The sequence below is a fragment of the Dendropsophus ebraccatus genome, chromosome 1 (genome assembly GCF_027789765.1).
Source record: "Dendropsophus ebraccatus isolate aDenEbr1 chromosome 1, aDenEbr1.pat, whole genome shotgun sequence".
NCBI classification, from domain to species: domain Eukaryota; kingdom Metazoa; phylum Chordata; class Amphibia; order Anura; family Hylidae; genus Dendropsophus; species Dendropsophus ebraccatus.
Window position 1 is genome coordinate 63,314,028 of NC_091454.1, and position 20,282 is coordinate 63,334,309.

The 20,282-nt window shown below is 44.7% G+C and overlaps 1 protein-coding gene across 1 annotated transcript in view; it reads right to left on the reverse strand.

Annotated features, from left to right (window-relative positions):
• Positions 1-5,384: 5,384 nt before the first annotated feature.
• The window catches only part of LARS1 (leucyl-tRNA synthetase 1), a 35,211-nt gene continuing 20,313 nt past the window's right edge, over positions 5,385-20,282 (reverse strand). The window contains exons 24-32 of the mRNA XM_069954814.1: positions 19,350-19,440; positions 18,867-19,007; positions 17,412-17,552; positions 17,128-17,238; positions 15,627-15,737; positions 14,849-14,953; positions 8,518-8,613; positions 7,449-7,581; positions 5,385-6,034 (exon numbers count right to left, since the gene is read on the reverse strand). Coding sequence (XP_069810915.1) covers positions 5,829-6,034; positions 7,449-7,581; positions 8,518-8,613; positions 14,849-14,953; positions 15,627-15,737; positions 17,128-17,238; positions 17,412-17,552; positions 18,867-19,007; positions 19,350-19,440 — 1,135 coding nt within the window. The 3' untranslated portion in view covers positions 5,385-5,828. The remainder of the gene's footprint in view (positions 6,035-7,448; positions 7,582-8,517; positions 8,614-14,848; positions 14,954-15,626; positions 15,738-17,127; positions 17,239-17,411; positions 17,553-18,866; positions 19,008-19,349; positions 19,441-20,282) is intronic.

Here is a 20,282-nt window from a genome sequence, read left to right on the forward strand (position 1 = left end):
GGCCTGAGGAGGAGAGAGGGGCTGTACAGCAGAAAGGATGTTAACTCTATCACTGTCAGTTGGAGGTCACCCAGCTATCCCAGCACCTTGCATAATGGAGGTCACTTAGCTTTCCTAGCATATTGTAAAGTAGTGGAGGTCATCCAGCTTTTCCGGCATCTTGTAAAGTAGTAAGTACATTGGAGGACACCCAGCTTTCCCCGCATCTTTTACTCAGTATGATGGCGGTCACCCAGCTTTCCTGTCATCTTGTACTCATGTGTATGGTCCTAACTGAAAGGTCCATGCAATGACAATATAGGTAAAATTCTGGGAAGAAAATCAACTAATGACAAGATGCACCCCAGCAAAACACACCCACAATAGACCATGTCCCCACAGCCACAATAAGCCACACCTCTCATTGTGAAAGCCTAAGTGTCCCTAGAAGAAAAGTTCAAATGTTGGCAACTATGTGCATGTAGATTTTGTGTTGATGCTTGAAGCACTGTGACTAATGGATATTGTTTTAATAAGCAGAAATAAAACTTAAGTTTTACCCTTTTAGTAATAAATGCTCTAAATTTCAGAAGGTACCTGTAATTTCAGGTAAATTTTCAGGATAAAGCATATATGGCTACATAAGGAGTAACACTATTTCTTGACATTAGTTGTATATAGCAGGCACCATTTCTGATTTTCAGTTGTCCCTGAGAGCTAATGGCTGTAGACTAGCTGTTTTGACATCTCATGTGAACAGTGCACAGAATAGATCCTGCTCTTCTACATCCCTGTAGATCATCCATGCAAGCAGCAGCAACAGCCACCATTGGGGACATTATAGATAAGTACTGAGCTGTGTAAGCTATAAATCAAGCCCTTGGTGGAAGATGTAAAACTTACTTTTAACTCCTGTAGTCTTGTCAGACTATGGCTCTCTTCCTACATTTATTCCCCCCCACCCCCAAATAAATTTTTTTAGACTGGATTGAATGGCATGTAAATTGATCCCTCTGTAAGCTAACAGTCTATCTACTATCAAAAGTATCTTCTATGACAAAATGTGATACCATCATCATTTATAACAATGCCAAACCACACATTGGCAAAAAAATGCTGCACAATATATCCAGGAGGATCTATGGGAACATGTCAATGACATTGAACATCAGCGCAATAGACCTCTGGCTAGAAACATGGAAAGCCACAATGGAGACCTCCAGACCTCATTTTCGGCCTTGGAAGTTGTACAGCCTTTGATACAAAAGGGTGACTGTAATAAGAACATGCTTCAGAAAGAGCTTCAATCTTTTTTAAAGATGTTGATCCCCTTATGGGATCAATGAGACTCTCTCCTTTAATTGTCATGTATAATTCTTATACTTACTAGTCACCCTCCCCCTCGCCTTATAGTTAGTATAAACTATCCTGATCTGGACTATGCGGTCCCTTGTCCCTCACTATCCTCAGAGCCAGCAATTGGCCCCTACTCCAATTCTTTACATCCAGTACCTCCAGCTTGCATATTGAGTTATTTGCTGGTATACTATCAAAATGTAACATTATCTACACACAACAGTGATAAACGTACAATCATGGCTGTCCCATTAGCCAAATAACATACCTCACCCACACCCCCAATTACATCATATGTCTACCTTGTACTTAAAATGTGTGTCCATATTTATCCTACAGCATTACTAACCGATTTATCAAGGCATCAACCAGATTCTAAAGCGTCTGGTCTGTACCTCTTTAATGACTTTCCTGCGGTTGGCATCATCTGGGGGAATGGACCAATAAGACAGTAACTCAATCAATACCATTCATAGAACATACATCAGGTTCATACCCAGTACTTACATACATATTAGGGAATCCACTTACCTAGTGATAAAACCTCTGGTTTCCAGCGACAATCACATAATCACAGTAGGAGACCATTCCACACTGCTATTGTGCACGCGTCCCGATACAAATCAAGGGTGCAGGCGCAGTAACTGGACGGCTAGAGTGCCGCGGATGAAGACACACGGATGTATGCAGGTGCACTGGTGGTATTATTATAATGTTACATTGCACAAGAGAGCTTCCCTTCATGATATTTGCCCGATAACAAAGCTTAGACTACCATCACTATTGTACACAATATGTCAGCGGCATCTTGTTCCTCCTGTCAGGTTACCTTGTCAGTTAGAGTTTGGACATAAAAAGGGCATGCTTGGAGCTAGTTGCATAGAGGCTCAGGCCTTATAACCACATCACCTGGTCTATCACTTATATCACTCAAACGTCATAATATCTGGTGCCCTGATGAACTTGGGAGTAGGAAACACGTTGCATTATCTAGGTCTAATGACGATGAATATTTCTCCTACCCGACTTACTATGATTGATCAACTCCAGCCATTCTGACGATTACTTCATCGTTGTTGTACACTGTTAGGACACTTGATTATAGGGGTCACCAGTGATCATAGCAAGAACAGGTAAGATAGTAAGCCCCCCTCATTGACAAGGATGTATAAAGGAGAAATATAGGGATAGGATCCAGTGAGGGGTTGTCCTTAGTAGGATGTCAACACTTTCTAGGAGAGGGAGGATAGTTGAGGGGCCCAGGCTAGGGCATAATAGGCATGTCCACCCCTGGTAGCCCCCCTCACCTAATCCCCACCAGCCTGTTCCTAGTGTTCTTAGCCTCCCCCCACCCACACGACTAGGCACAGGGACCTCCATCCATAGGGTTTTCCGTGTGTATGCCTCCTGGATATATGTGTACATTTTTAATAAGTAAAATTAAAGTTTTAGCTTCTCCCATTGGGCAGTGATTCGTTTTTGTAGACCAAAAAGAGGCATTTTTTGCTGATAAGATCGGGGCTGATTCTAGGTTTTCTGCCGCCTAAGGCAAACCTCAGGCTGCCGCCCTCACAGAACCTCAGACGCCCAACCAGCCAACAAAGTAACTGCCTGACTGATCACCTACCCCCTCCTCCCCCCGGGCGCGACCTCCACCCACCCTGGGTGCTCAACAAAGCGATGAGCAGAGGCGGGTGATGAGTAGAGTCGATCGCACCTCAGGAAATCCTAGGTTCGATCAAACTCGAACATTCACAACCTGCCCCATTTGATTGCTGAAGCCTTCCCGGTCCATGAGGAAGGAGAAGAGTGCCCGGATACTGCCTGGAATTCCATGATTCAGCCTACGTAATAGAACTCCCCACGAGGTTCGATCGAACCTAGGATTTCCTGAGGTTCAATCAACCCTAGTGATGAGAGCTGCCGGGTGACATCACCGACCTGGCCTGGTGGGACGGCGGTGAGCGTCGGCGGCAGGACAGCAGAGATAGAGGTGAGCGGCAGCGGCAAAAATGGCAGCAGCAGGGAAGTTTATGCCACCCTCTCCTGGACAGCAAAATCTGCTGCTTGAGGCAGAATACTCATTACCCCTCATTGCAGAAGCAGCCCTTGATAAGATACACTATCAAGCTATTGATATATAGTGGTACCTTGTTTTAAGAGTAACTTGGATTAAGAGTAGAGATGAGCGAACCAGGTTCGAGTTCGAGTCCATCCGAACCCGAATGTTCGGCATTTGATTAACGGGGGCTGCTGAACTTGGATAAAGCCCTAAGGATGACTGGAAAACATGGATACAGCCAATGACTATATCCATGTTTTCCACATAGCCTTAGGGCTTTATCCAAGTTCAGCAGCCACAGCTAATCAAATGCCGAAAGTTCGGGTTCGGATCGACTCGAGCATGCTCGAGGTTCGCTCATCTCTAATTAAGAGCGTTTTGCAAACAAATTTTCAAAATTGTAACTTACTTTAAGAGTTCTCTATACTGGGTGGGAGGGGGAGTGGGGGAGGGGCATGGTCTGCATAGCGGGGTCTACAGCACTGTACTCTGATCCACGAAGTCTTCATCACCTTCCAAATCATAGCAGATCCACTTCAGGCTGGGGCTTACATCAGGGGACAGGACTGTGGAAATAATCTCTTCATAGCTGTAACCCCTCTCTCCCTGGACAAAGAGTGCTGGTAAACTGTGTCCACATATGCCCTGCTCATTCCCTCATGCTCCCTGCAGTGTTTGTCAGCCCTTGTGTTTTCCATCCTCTCCATTCCTGCTATAATGTGCCTGCACTCACACTCTATACACTCTGCTGCTATAATGTGCCATCACTTACACTCAGCCATTCACACTGCTGTATAGAAAAGTCTCTGTCACTGTCCTCCTGCACAGCTCTGTGATTCTCAGTTCCTGATTGGTCCATGCTGAACACACACCCCTTCCCCATTGCTGTCATGTGACCACACAGACCTCTAACAGCAGCCCTGCTTCTCTATTCCAGCCTGTTGTACTACAGTACTGCATTTTGGGTATCTGCAGTTCCATCCTGTATCTACAAACTGCTGCAGTTTTTTTTCAGGTTTATGCACTTACTATGCATTATACTCCACATGCTGAATGCTATACTGTACAGTAACTTATAATATCACATATTCAGCTGTTTCTAAATATTTCTTTATATTCAGCTGTTTCTAAATATTTCTTTAATCTGTTCTACAAGTTATTCAGAATAAAAAAAATCATTATTTTTGGAGTGTGGAACCAATTGTCTACATTTCAATGATTACTTATGGGAAAATTTGCTTTGGTTTAAGAGCGATTTGGATTACAAGCACAGTCCTGGAACAAATTATGCTCGTAATCCAAGGCACCACTGTATTTAGAGTTTGTTAAAGCAACAGTTAATTTTTTTCCCATGCAATGTGGTTTTCTCAGCAGTAGCTTGAACATACTAAGATAATATATAACTAAATCATACCAGAACACATGTAATGTGGCTGATGTTTACATGGGGAGACACAGGTGGTTGACACTTTTTGCGATCACAACAAAAATAAACCAGGGCTGTGTTTGTCAGTTTCCATATCTCCCACTTACTGTCAGGAAGAGTGACAACACGTGAGGCTGCTGCAAAGGACACTGGATATAAATTGGCCCTCAGTTAGGTCCCATAAATGTGGATTTTCACAATCATTCTTTATATGTTGCACTGAAAGGAAAGATGAATTGAGAATCTGTTTCTACTGCACAATAGTGCAAAGTCTTTCGGAATGGAGACTGATGTGTAACATTGCTCTTGTAATACATTATTTTCCATAATACATATTTTCTTTTATGGGATATTCCCCTCAAGGAAGACGGCAGTATACAAAGTATGTCAGAGGAAATCTGCTCTAGATAAAGGCAGGATGTCTTGGAGACGTTTCGCTAAATAAGATACACAGGAGCTGAACCCTTCTTACCTTAATATCTAGGAGAACTCAAGCCAGTATGGGAATAAGTGTATGTACTGTATGCTGTGGCAAATTGGGAAAAGATAAAACAAACAGTGTAATAGAAGAACTGGTTTTATTTTAAATATCTGAGGACAAACACAGTCCAATACATATGATGGAAAAAAAGATCTGCAAATGGCTTTAAAATATCCAGAAATTGCGGTACAAGCAGAAACACTACCTGTGACCGGCCTGTCTTTTATGGAAACAAATAGTGTCTGTAAGGCTGAAGCTACATGGGTGATGCCCAAGGTGCCCAAGGACACGTAAATCCCACAATGCTTTGGGGTAGATTTATTGTATACTACATGCCTGATTTGACAGCTGGACTGTGACCATGTAGTACAGCCTTACAACTACGAGAAGTGGTCTTAGCAACTGTACAACCATTCATACTATGATTGTGTGTGAGAAACAAGTACATGTGAACAGACGTCTACACGTCCATGATCAGGCTTTCATCCAGTAGCTGTGGTTCACAGGTTCTTAATGCCGTTTATTTAATCCACCATATACACCAATGTATTGCCAATGTCTATCTTCAGGCCATTGTCAGCAATATGTACTTTCCTCTCATTAAGGTCAATGTGGAAGGCGGCTTGCTGAGAGATCACAGATTTACCAGAATCTTCTTTTCCAAGAACTGGAACTCGTCGAGGTCCAAAAACTGGGTCATCATATCGCATCAGTTTTACCTTTGTAACATCTGTAAAGAATAAATGTTGCAACATTATTAATACAAAGGCATTTATAGAAGGTGTAAGAAATGTATCCAAGACACAATTCCAGGCCATGACCGCCTTCACAACACACTTTATTTCTAACACAGACAGTCTTCAAATATATGCTACCCTTTATACACCTTCAATATATCTCTAGAAGACTACAGACAGAGTGGAAGATAAACAGTCTAAATAAAGACCAGATATTAAACAAACAGAGCAACTGTTTAAAAGGGGTTTATCAGCGAAAATCTTTTTATTTCAAATCAACTGATTTCAGAAAGTTATATAGATTTGTAATCTATTTAAAAATCTTAAGTCTTTCCATACTTATCAACTGCTGTATGCCCTGCAGGAAATGTTTTCTGACACAGTGCTCTCTGCTGACCTATCTGGCCGAGAACTTACCAAAGCCTTTCCTGCTCTGGACAGTTCCTGTCTTGACCTGAGATATCAGTAGAGAGCACCTTCCCAGACTGAAAAGAAAACATTTCCTGCAGGACATACAGCAGCTAATAAGTACTGGAAGACTTAACATTTGTAAATAGAAGTAAATTACAAATCTATATAACTTTCCGAAACCAGTTGATTTGAAATAAAAACCCCTCACCTCTATGATGCGGCTCTATTAGGATCAATGGAGCCGAGTCATAGAGGGGCGGGGGTTTCTTTCCACTGGGGGCAGGCCGGCCCCCCTCCAGTGCTTCACCCCTGGCCCGGGAACCCGTGAAAAGAACTGCGCTGTACACGGGAACTGGGTCTCGGTTCAAAAAAAGGACAGCGGCATCGGCTTCCCCACGACAGCGCCATTCTATACATGGGTTATACTTAAAGGGAATCTGTCAGGTCCATACCAGGTACAGGCGCAGGCAGGTAGGTAGGGTAGGGAGATAAAACAGGTGATCCTTCTGTCTTTGCTGATGGCCATTTGCAAAGTTCTAATATTGCATTTTCCTCAGAAGCTGAAGTGCCACAGCTATCTGCAGCTCTACCTGGTAGAGACGAGACAGATTCCCTTTAAAGCGAATTTACTCGATGGTACATTCACTTTAAACATAGAAAACTAAAAAATAAAATTATTGCAGAAATTTTACTCTTCTGCTGAAAGTTAAACAGATTCTGTATTATCTTTGCAAATTACAGGGCTCATATTTCCAATGACACAGTTTTGCAGAGCTCTCTTGGGTGTTTGGTCATTAGTAACAAGATGGTTATTGAAAGAGGACGACGGCTTCAGCCTTTGCAATAAGGATCCTAAAACTGTATTCCTCTCAGACCGCAATAATTGCTCATTATAATTGTCCTTACTGACAGTCATTGGCTCAGATCCTCAGAGACCTGTGAAGAACATCCCTCCCCACTCATCACTAGAGTGCCCTCTTCCAGTCTGTAAGTTACCTTTGATCCCACGATCAGTCTTCATTAAGCGTCTTATTACTGAATCTCTGCTGTCTCCTTGCCGGATCTCAATCTTTGTGGAGAAGTGACCGTTTGATGGCTGTGGATTGACCAGGAAAACAGGCACCCCAGGCTAGGAAAAAGAAGTGAAATATAATCACCTATAAGCATAACAAAAGCAATTACAATGTACGGGCAAGTTTTTATTGAGGACTAATAAATTTTAACATGAAGTAACATGTGGCTGGTGCAGGATGTCTCAGTACCATAGTGAAATATTTGAATGCATTTTAAGCAGATGATAACAGTTTACTGAATGTGGTTCCATATATTCTTCAATAGAATAAAAATCCTTCAATCAAGCATCATATTCTGGTTTATTAAACCTAAAGTACTTAAAAGTAAAGGGGTTCACAAATTGGTGGCCTATCCTAAAAACCATCAATATGTGATAGGCACCCCTGCTGATCAGCTGTTTGGCACAGTCACTGTGGCCAGATTAACACAATGAACAGGGCTGGAAGCAGACAGCTTGACACACTGTGTAGCGGCTGTATTGAAGTGAACAGGAGCTTAGCTGCAGTAACCTGACAGTCTATTCACATTGAACAGAGCTGTCTGCTTCCAACCCCATTCACAAAAGATACAGCCTTGGATGCTAAGCCAAACAGCTGATCAGCAGGGGTGCTGGGTGTCTGCACTGTCGGTCAGATATTGATGGAGACTGAAGCGACCCTTTAAGATCTACTGCTATTCCCATCTGAGCTATCTGCAAGGGATCACTAGTGGGCTGATTGCCTGGACCTCCACTGGCAGAGCAAAACAGATAACAGACTGAAGTGATCCACCATCCTGATCGTGTGCCATCACTCTCTGAACCTACATGGTCACCAAGGTGCCATGTTCTCCTTAGTCTGACCCAAACCAGCACATGAATGCACAAAACAGTATTCTGTGTTGGTAAAGTGATCAGGTCCAAAACGATGACTGCACATAACGCTGGGAAGACATAGTTGACATTTCTTACATTGCATTTAGGAAACATTAGATAGATCACCATTCCACTTACCTCTGTTCTAAATACAGAAAATGGCTTTCCAGGGCAACATTCTTCCTTAATTTTATCATCTGCATCTGATGCAAATTTGACATCAATCTGATCCAACTGAGGAAACAAGATGGACACGTTACATCATCAGCTTTTCCAAATGAAGAGCCAGAATAACATTTATTGCGATAATAAAGGCATAGGTTGTACACACAGTCTGTTTCTGCTACTATTAAAGGAATGGTAAGAACTGAAAGCCCAATAGGATTTATCTTTAAGGGATTGTGAAACTAATTTCATGCTGCTTGAACCACAATCATTGTAGGGAGGGGGTACCTACCAGCTATAACTGATAGATCTCTCCTTGTCTGGGTATTAATCAAAGCTGGTGGGGCAAACACAAGCTGACAGTTCAGGCAGCATAAAAGTGACAGGTGGCCTTTAGAAAATCCTTTAAGAATTAACCTTATTAAGCTTTTCCTTAAAGGAACAGTGTCACATTTTTGATAATTTTTTAATGAAAAGTAATAAGTATAAATAAGTCTGTTGGATGTTTTTTTTTTTTTATGTAGGGTTTCATTATTTTTTTCTAAAATGTATTGCTGCACAGGGGGCTGCCATGTTTATAGTGTCTGTGTGTGACGTCATTTCACGACACACACACACACACACAGACACTATACGGCACCTCCACATCATTGAAGTGAACCGACGGAGTCCGTCTGGTTCACTTCACTGGAGGCTCCGTCACTGTGTACTGCGCATGTGCATAGACATGCGCAGTACACAACTGCAGTACATGGGGCAGGGTGGTGGCGCCATTTTCTTGAGGTCCCAGCATGAGAACCGGGGAGGAGAGAGAGACCGTACAGTGAGTGTACAGGAGAACTGTGTGCAGCCCTCACCTCCTCTGCCCCATCATCCCCTCCTCTATCACCCCCATCATCCCCTCACCTCCTCTGCCCCCATCAACCCCTCCTCTATCACCCCCATCATCCCCTCACCTCCTCTGCCCCCATCATCCCCTCACCTCCTCTGCCCCATCATCCCCTCCTCTATCACCCCCATCATCCCCTCACCTCCTCTGTCACCCCCATCATCCCCTCACCTCCTCTATCACCCCATCATCCCCTCACCTCCTCTATCACCCCATCATCCCCTCACCTCCTCTGTCACCCCCATCATCCCCTCACCTCCTCTGTCACCCCCATCATCCCCTCACCTCCTCTATCACCCCCATCATCCCCTCACCTCCTCTATCACCCCCATCATCCCCTCCTCTGTCACCCCATCATCCTCTCACCTCCTCTATCCCCCCCATCATCCCCTCACCTCCTCTATCACCCCCATCATCCCCTCCTCTGTCACCCCATCATCCCCTCACCTCCTCTATCACCCCCATCATCCCCTCACCTCCTCTATCACCCCCTCACCTCCTCTGTGACCCCCATCATCCCCTCACCTCCTCTATCACCCTCATCATCCCCTCACCTCCTCTGTGACCCCCATCATCCCCTCACCTCCTCTATCACCCTCATCATCCCCTCACCTCCTCTGCCCCCATCATCCCCTCACCTCCTCTATCACCCCCATCATCCCCTCACCTCCTCTGTCACCCCAATCATCCCCTCACCTCCTCTGTCACCCCCATCATCCCTTCACCTCCATCATCCCCTCCTCTGTCACCCCATCATCCCCTCACCTCCTCTATCACCCCCATCATCCCCTCACCTCCTCTATCACCCCCATCATCCCCTCCTCTGTCACCCCATCATCCCCTCACCTCCTCTATCACCCCCATCATCCCCTCACCTCCTCTATCACCTCCATCATCCCCTCCTCTGTCACCCCATCATCCCCTCACCTCCTCTATCACCCCCATCATCCCCTCACCTCCTCTATCACCCCCATCATCCCCTCCTCTGTCACCCCATCATCCCCTCACCTCCTCTATCACCCCCATCATCCCCTCCTCTGTCACCCCATCATCCCCTCACCTCCTCTATCACCCCCATCATCCCCTCACCTCCTCTATCACCCCCATCATCCCCTCACCTCCTCTATCACCCCCTCCCCTCCTCTGTCACCCCCATCATCCCCTCACCTCCTCTATCACCCCCATCATCCCCTCACCTCCTCTGTCACCCCATCATCCCCTCACCTCCTCTATCACCCCCATCATCCCCTCACCTCCTCTATCACCCCCTCCCCTCCTCTGTCACCCCCATCATCCCCTCACCTCCTCTATCACCCCCATCATCCCCTCACCTCCTCTATCACCCCCATCATCCCCTCACCTCCTCTATCACCCCCATCATCCCCTCACCTCCTCTATCACCCCCATCATCCCCTCACCTCCTCTATCACCCCCATCATCCCCTCACCTCCTCTGTCACCCCATCATCCCCTCACCTCCTCTATCACCCCCATCATCCCCTCACCTCCTCTATCACCCCCTCCCCTCCTCTGTCACCCCCATCATCCCCTCACCTCCTCTATCACCCCCATCATCCCCTCACCTCCTCTATCACCCCCATCATCCCCTCACCTCCTCTATCACCCCCATCATCCCCTCACCTCCTCTATCACCCCCATCATCCCCTCACCTCCTCTATCACCCCCATCATCCCCTCACCTCCTCTATCACCCCCTCACCTCCTCTGTCACCCCCATCATCCCCTCACCTCCTCTGTCACCCCCATCATCCCCTCACCTCCTCTATCACCCCCATCATCCCCTCACCTCCTCTATCACCCCCATCATCCCCTCACCTCCTCTATCACCCCCATCATCCCCTCACCTCCTCTATCACCCCCATCATCCCCTCACCTCCTCTATCACCCCCATCATCCCCTCACCTCCTCTATCACCCCCATCATCCCCTCACCTCCTCTATCACCCCCTCACCTCCTCTGTCACCCCCATCATCCCCTCACCTCCTCTATCACCCCCATCATCCCCTCCTCTGTCACCCCATCATCCCCTCACCTCCTCTATCACCCCCATCATCCCCTCACCTCCTCTATCACCCCATCATCCCCTCAACTCCTCTATCACCCCATCATCCCCTCACCTCCTCTGTCACCCCCATCATCCCCTCACCTCCTCTATCACCCCCATCATCCCCTCACCTCCTCTATCACCCCCATCATCCCCTCACCTCCTCTGTCACCCCCATCATCTTCTCCTCTCACCCCCATCTCCTTCTATCACCCCCCTCCTCCTCTCTACCCTTCCCCTCCTCTCACCCCCACCACCTCCTGTAACTGTTCTGGGGGGGACCAGCCTGCCTCTACCGTGCCTTCTCCCTGTGCCCCCCGCTGTTCCCCGCACACCCCCCCAGTTGCTCCTTCTGCCACATCAGCTCCCCCCCCGTCACCCCAGCCTCTCTGCCCCCTGTCACCCCAGCCTCTCCCCCCCAGTCACCCCAGCCTCCCTCCTCCCTGCCATATCAGCCTCTCCCTCCTGTCACCCCAGCCTCTCCTCCCTGTCACCCCAGCCTCCTCCAGCCTCTCCCCCTGTCACCCCAGCCCCCTCCAGCCTCTCCCCCCTGTCACCCCAGCCTCCTCCAGCTTCTTCCTCCTAACACCCCAGTCTCTCCCCCCTGTCACCCCAGCCTCCTCCAGCTTCTCCCTCCTGTCACCCCAGCCTCCTCCAGCCTCTCCCCCCTGTCACCCCAGCCTCCTCCAGCTTCTTCCCCCTGTCATCCCAGCCTCTCCCCCCTGTCACCCCAGCCTCCTCCAGCCTCTCCCTCCTGTCACCCCAGCCTTTCCCCCTGTCACCCTAGCCTCTTCCTCCTGTCACCCTAGCCTCTTCCCCTTTACCCCAGCTTCTTCCCTCCTGTCACCCCAGCCTCTTCCCTCCTGTCACCCCAGCTTCTCCCTTTTGCCCAGCTGCCTGTATGAGAGTGCATGAACGAGCTGCCTGTATGAGAGTGCATGTACGAGCTGCCTGTATGAGAGTGCATGTAAGTGCTGCCTGTATGAGAGTGCATGTACGTGCTGCCTGTATGAGAGTGCATGAACGAGATGCCTGTATGAGAGTGCATGAATAAGCTGCCTGTATGAGAGTGCATGTACGAGCTGCCTGTATGAGAGTGCATGAATGAGCTGCCTGTATGAGAGTGCATGAATGAAAATGCATGTAAGTGCTGCCTGTATGAGAGTGCATGTATGTGCTGCCTGTATGAGAGTGCATGAACGAGATGCCTGTATGAGAGTGCATGAATAAGCTGCCTGTGTGAGAGTGCATGTACGAGCTGCCTGTATGAGAGTGCATGTACGAGCTGCCTGTATGAGAGTGCATGTACGAGCTGCCTGTATGAGAGTGCATGTACGAGCTGCCTGTATGAGAGTGCATGAACGAGCTGCCTGTATGAGAGTGCATGTACGAGCTGCCTGTATGAGAGTGCATGTGCGAGTTGCCTGTATGAGAGTGCATGAATGAGCTGCCTGTATGAGAGTGCATGAATGAGCTGCCTGTATGAGAGTGCATGTACGTGCTGCCTGTATGAGAGTGCATGAATGAGATGCCTGTATGAGAGTGCATGTACGTGCTGCCTGTATGAGAAAGCATGAATGAGATGCCTGTATGAGATGTCTGTATAAGAGTGCATGTACGTGCTGCCTGTATGAGAGTGCATGTACGAGCTGCCTGTATGAGAGTGCATGTACGAGCTGCCTGTATGAGAGTGCATGTACGTGCTGCCTGTATGAGAAAGCATGAATGAGATGCCTGTATGAGATGTCTGTATAAGAGTGCATGTACGTGCTGCCTGTATGAGAGTGCATGTACGAGCTGCCTGTATGAGAGTGCATGAATAAGATGCCTGTATGAGAGTGCATGTACGTGCTGCCTGTATGAGAAAGCATGAATGAGATGCCTGTATGAGATGTCTGTATAAGAGTGCATGTACGTGCTGCCTGTATGAGAGTGCATGTACGAGCTGCCTGTATGAGTGTAGATTAAGGATCAGCAAATGTGCAGCAGTAGCGAAACCCTTCGCTATGCTCGGCCGTCAGCCGGCTGCATTAGAGCTCCGCTCCAGGTGTTTGGAAAAGCTGGATACAGTCCTGGGAGAAGCTCCCCAGAGCTGTAACCAGATTTGCTAGACACCTGGAGCGGAGCTCTAATGCAACCGGCTGACAGACAAGCATAGCGAAGGGTTTCGCTACTGCTGCACATTTGTTGATCCCAAGTGTACAGGCATGAGCTGTGAGTGTAACAACAATACTATGTGCATTCGGGGGATGGGCAATGAGAAGTACGGGAGGTGAGTGTGGGCAGGCGAGCTGTATGTGGTTTTGCAGCAGGTTGAGGTGTATTAGAAGGTTCTGCAGCAGCTGAGGTTTATTTAGAAAGGCTAGGGACACGCTTGTATCTGTACTGCTGTGCAGACAACAACAAAATGGTGCTGCCCAGCAGTACAGATAATAGCACCTTTCCCCTCTTTGTTTCCCTGTGAAAAGAGGAGGGAGGTGCTGATGTCACAGCAGTTGAGCAGGGACTGCCTCTTTTTTCAGCATCAGTCTTTCAGGCTGCTTTTACCAGCAGTTTCCTAGTGGAGCTCCCCCTGGTGGCCATCACTGGGAAATATGGAAAATTAGATTGTTAATTTTTCATATTTCCTTACATGAAAAAAAAAAAATGAAAAACACATATAAATTAACAAAAAAAAAAAAAAAACAAATTCAGTTTTAACACTTTCAATTTTTTTTTTTCTTTGCGACACATTCCCTTTAAAGGTTTTATTTTATATTGTGTGAAGGTGCCCATACATTTGGAATAACTGTTGGCGACATCATTTGTCACCCATATACTATTGGCTATACCGGCTGGTGGCATGTGGTTTCAGCCAGTTTTGGTATAGGGGTATGGGCACCTTTAGTCCTGAAGAGCGCAGTGACAGATTACTGGGGGCAAATTACATGCAAACTGTTAAGGAAAATAAATAGCTGGATGACTGACACAGGCAGAGATATGGCTGTAATGTAAAGACGTAAGTCAAACATCCGCACCGTGGGACAACTAAGAGGTCCGTAAACATTAACTTTGTGGAAGATAATAAAAGAACATGGTGCACGGGGACAGAGCATACACAATTACATGGACGGATTACTCAATTAAAATTTACAAGCTCTTAGCAGAAGGAAAAATAAGACAGAATTAACCTCTAATCCTTTCATCTTTAGTAAAGACCATTTACAATCAGCGCTGCATGATTCTGTCAACATCTTAATGTTTAGGAACACAGACTTTAGTAGACCGTGGTTTCATCCTGAAGTGAGTATCATGGCAATGATTTACCAAAAACCAGGACTAACAGAGGAGAAGAGGGATGAAAAGTACTAACATCAAGGGAGTTGGTGAGATACACAAGGTTTTCCAGAAGAACAGTTCGCTCATCAAATTCCAGCTCAAGGTCCAGAATACGAGGCCCTTTCTTCTCTAGGTTTTCCTATCGTAAGAAAGAAAATATATTGATTTTCCAAAAAAAATCAACATAAAGAAAAAAAAACACACAAAACACACAGAGCGATAGGGAGCGACCACTAAGCTTAGTGTATTAAGTAGCAGTTGAGTACCACCCAAAAATAAAAGTTTAATATATACACACACACACACACACACACACAAGAGCTGGCAGTCGTAAATTGCCTAGAAAGGACATGATGTAGGGGCAATACAAATGTTGACAGCCAGAAGCAGGTTTTATAATAGTGTTATAGTGCATTTTACACAGGACAATAATCAAACAGACCAACTACTGCTCTATGTAAAAGACCAATCGGCATCAGCTGATGCATAAGTAAATGCTAGATCGCTCGTCACAGGACAGGATCGTGTGGGCCTTAAAATCTTTGTTAACTGGCCACACATCTTCCGTGCAAACAGCAGATGTCCTGCCAACATATGACCAGCAATTGTTCACATAAGACAAATTCAAATCTGCCACATCAGGGATCCTATTGGGCGTGAGTCTGCCTAGAGGTCTAGAGGGAGGTCTAGAAGGACCCTTAGATCTCCCTCCTAAAAAATGAATATCTGATCTATGCCCCCCCCCCCCCTTAACACACACACACAAAATAAGCTGAGATAAAACAAATCATGAACAGATTAGGTCAACTTACTTTGATCATAGCAACAAACGGCATGACTCGCTTCATGTATTTCTTCAGCTCAGGTACACCATTCAGTTCAGTTGCTATGATTTTATTATCTGGTAATTGGCCACCATTTGCCTAATGAAGAACACAACATCAAATAAACTAGCACAACTGATAATATAAAATAATGTAAGTCTAAAGTGACATCGTTGACTAGGGATTGTTATCTGAATGCTCCCACCAAACAGTAGAGTGTTTCCTGCCATCTCTGAACAAACCAAAGGAACATTATTGGGGGAAAACAGCTCACATGTCCTACTACTGAGTATGTTTTGCCCTCCTCCTCCATAAAGGAGTATAACTAAAGGTGACCATAGACAAAAAAAATAGGACAAAATAAACTTGACTGTGCGAGCCCAATAATAAGGCAGTCAACTGAAAACTTAATCAGACCTTGATATGAATGTTATATCCAAGAGCTACATATAATGTTTAAACAATAGGATCCAGTCCATTACCAAGGAAAGCAGTGCTATTTATAAAAACAAAACAAAAAAACAACTTCTGACATGCATGTGAAGCATTTTGATCTGGCGGGGTCTGGGTATTCAAACCTCCACAGATCGCTAGAACAAGGCAGGAGGATAGGTAAGCATGCTTTGTTTATTATGTTCCTGCACAACTTTGCCTTTCTGCTTTTTGTTGTTTTCTTAGTTTATAGGACTTTTGTCTCCAGTTTGGGTAAAGTGTTCTAATTCAGTTCCATTTAAGTGAATGGAGCATAATTGCAAACCACACCTTAACTGGAGACAAGAGTGGTGCTGTCTCTAAAACAAAGTGGCCATGTTTTTGTAGCACTGGATAACCCCTTTAAAATCATTTAAAGGAGAAGTCCAGCAAAATTTTTATTAAAGTATTGTATTGCCCCAGCAAAAGTTATACAAACAACCAAAATACACTTATCATGGGAAATGCACATAAAGGGCTTTTTTCCAGCACTTACTACTGCATCAAGGCTTCACTTCCTGGATAAAATGGTGATGTCACAACCTGACTCCCAGAGCTGTGTGGGCTGTGGCTACTGGAAAGGATGATGGCAGGGGGACACTGAAGGACACAGGGCACTGGAGGGACACTGAGCATCCCTCTGCCATCATCCTCTCCAGCAGCCTCAGCCCGCACAGCTCTGGGAGTCGGGTCGTGACATCACCATTTTATCCAGGAAGTGAAGCCTTGATGCAGTTACAAGTGCAGGGGAAAAAAAAGCACTTTATAAGCATTTACCTATAAGCATTTCCCATAATAAGAGTATATTGGTGATTTGAATAACTTTGGGGGGGCAATACAATACTTTAATAAAAAATTTTGCTGGACTTAACGTTGTAAAAGAAAGTCTGTGTCCATCTTTACTCATTCAGTATTGACAGCTGAATCTTTCCCCCAATCCTTTCTTGCCAAAACCAAAATATCCACCTCCTAGTTTGCATCTCCCCAGCTATTTATACCGGTTGATTATAGGGTTTACCTCATAATGCCTGCGCAGTGTTGATAAGGTAATGTGTTGCCAAGGTGGATATGTCTTTGCCACATAGATGGTGCAATGTGATGGCTTCTGGGGTGGTAACTTGTCCCCTTTCTAAAAGAAGAATGAATATCAGGGTATGGGAGCTTTTTAGTTTCCACAAAAAGCATCATCTGCATTTCTATCAGATAAAATGCACACAAAAAGGTAGGTATGATCCAATTATATGTCTATAACATCTGCACAAACAGTCATATTCCAACAAGGGGCATACAGCCATCTTTTACCTTCCCCTTGGCTGGAGCCATGTAATTCTTAAGTCGTAGCCGAAGGTCATGTGCAGTTTCTGTCAGGTACTGTGAGGAGCGGATGAGGACCTCATCTGTTGGACCGGCAACTGGCCAGCTGGAATGCATAAGGGAACCTGACTGTAGAGAATAAAGTATGATATATAAGAATATTTTTTTTTACCTGCAAACCATAGAAATGACCAGTAATAATTCCAGGCATAATGAGAGGGAAAAAAAGTGACCCCTGAACATAAAGTTCAGAACTCAGCAACATTTGAACTTCTATAGAGAACGAATGAACGGGTGGTCAAGCATGTATGCTGCCATTACAATCACTTGAGGGACATTTGACCCCCACAGTTCCTCTAGATAACTCCTATCCTGTGGATGAGGAACAAATTTTAATCTCGTGATAACTCCTTTAATGTCCTGTAGTTCTGCTGTTATCTGCTAGAGCAATCCAATGCCACCATGGGATATACAGAAAGAGGTTGTCCTTTTATTAAAATGAACAGAGATTAACTGCAATACCTATCTATGGACAAGGGTGGTGTTATTACAACTTGTATTTACTTACCTAAAGAAATAAGGTCTCTGTTACTTTAAAAGATTAGATATGTCACATAAGCATGTCAAAAGTTTTGTGCAACTGATAGATAGAGCCAGGAGAAGCACACAGCTGTGTGCTTCACTCCCTAGTCTCTTTTTTTTTTTGTCTCGTCTCCATTGTAAGTCTATGGAGTCAGAAGCACACAGCTACATTTCTTCTAGTTTAAGATGCCAATCAGTCAAAATTTTTCTCATGTTTGTGCAATTTTTTTTTTTTAAGTTACACTTTATCTTCACAGAATTGCACAATAATAAAGTGTGCGGTGTAATGTAGACTCCTTTTACAATTGAAATATATATATTTGTTAAATGAATGCAACTCCACTTTAATTTATAGAATACTACGCAGTATGTGCACCAGCAATACAAATGATATTTTTTCAATGCTAAAAATAGTAGGCACATACTTCAGCGCCATTGTGTCAACAAATGTAAGCGACAGAACGGCACTATCTCCTGTTCAGACTGAAATTGCAGGCATTTGCAACAATTTAAAGCAAAGCCTTATGAAAGCATCTTAAAATCCCAGAGCAATCCTGGTTTACATTTCCAATAAACTAAGCAGGAAGCACTCTTGAAGGGAGAAAAACACTTTATACAGAAAGAAAAGTATGTTTCTCAGCACAAAAAAACTCTCTCTCGATGGAGAATTGAGGAAAATTACTATCTATCTCTCTAATATATATATTATATATATATATATATATATATATATATATATATATATATATATATATATATATATTCTAGATAGACAGAGTATCTGCGGAAAGGCTTCTGGTTCAGGAATTACTTGTCATAGCAGCATGATAGGAGAACTGTGCTAAGGACTCATAGACATACCTTTCCTAGTAGTGACCATATGTATTCACACAAGTGTGGACAGATAGGAGCCAGCAATAGCGTCTGGGTTTCAATAAAGCGGAACACCAAGGCTTGGTGCATGCCTTCAATTGCGAGCTCTCTGTATTTATCTTTTGCGGCCTGAAAAACAACAGTAAGTAGAACGCGGTAATATAGTTTACATCATATTTTGTTGTTTAGAGCACATATGGACATTATGGTGCCCCACAACTGTAAGGGTACAGATCCTAAAAAAATTACATTGTGAAATACAGCTACAGTGTTTCTGACTGGTCCTGTGTTATGAGGTCACTGCCTAAAACCTGAAGACACGTATGGACATATATGTGTATAGATAGATCTAATCAATAATGTATACTGCTGGTAGTATATATGCGTAGTACCAGCAAAAAGTAAGTAAGCTGCTTACAGGTTGAAGCACTGTAAATCTTGTGCACATCCAAAGACATTAGAAAATCTCACCTGGAACTCAAAGAATCCACTTTTTAAAGCTTCTTTGAACATCATTTTCTCATAATTCTGTTCAGTTTTCAGGATTCCAGCATTCATCTCACTGAAAAGAAGTGGTCCAGTTTAGTTACAAAGGTATATGATGAATACAGCACAATAAAATAGTAGTTGCAATATTAGAAAATAGCATTAAAAAGTTTGTTTATTGCTGATAAGAAACACTGATGTATAAACTTGAACATTTCCCAAAATCAGATGTTGTGTACCTGTCACTAAATGTCAATTTTGACAAGTCATGTTATTGAAAAAAACCAAAGAATACAACAGCAACCTACAGATGCATGTATTTACCACACCTGCTCTATAGATATAAAAAATGAGGATCTTAGCAAACCATTTGATCAAACAGAGTGTACCATGTCACTACTTTAAGGTGTCCTCAGAGACATGGTCCTAGTCCAGCATTCTCACACTAGCAATGGCCTCTACTGGGCGGAACAAGCCTACAAGTGGGCAGATGGGATCCAAATAATCTCCTGTGGGTGCTATAAACAGAGATTATTTGCCCAGTTGTAGGCTTATTGTTAGCCCATGAGTGGCCATTGCTAGTGTGAAAATGCTAGAAGAGGACCATGTCTCTGAGGACACCTTAACGTGGTGACATGGTACACTCTGATCAAATAGTGTGCTAAGATCCTCATTTTTTTTACATCAATAGAGCAGGTTTTTATCGTGTGTACGCTGGTGGGAGTATGTACAGTAAGTACTTGCACCTGTAGGTTGCTGTTGCACTTTTTGTTTGCCACATGCAGCGTGCAACCTACAGTGTGAACAGAGGCATAGGGGTGCTGCCAATTTTTGCTTTTTTTTAACTCATAATTCATTGATCATAGCAGGTCTCACTGCTGATATAGATGGGGAGAGATCGCAGCAGTGTGATGCACT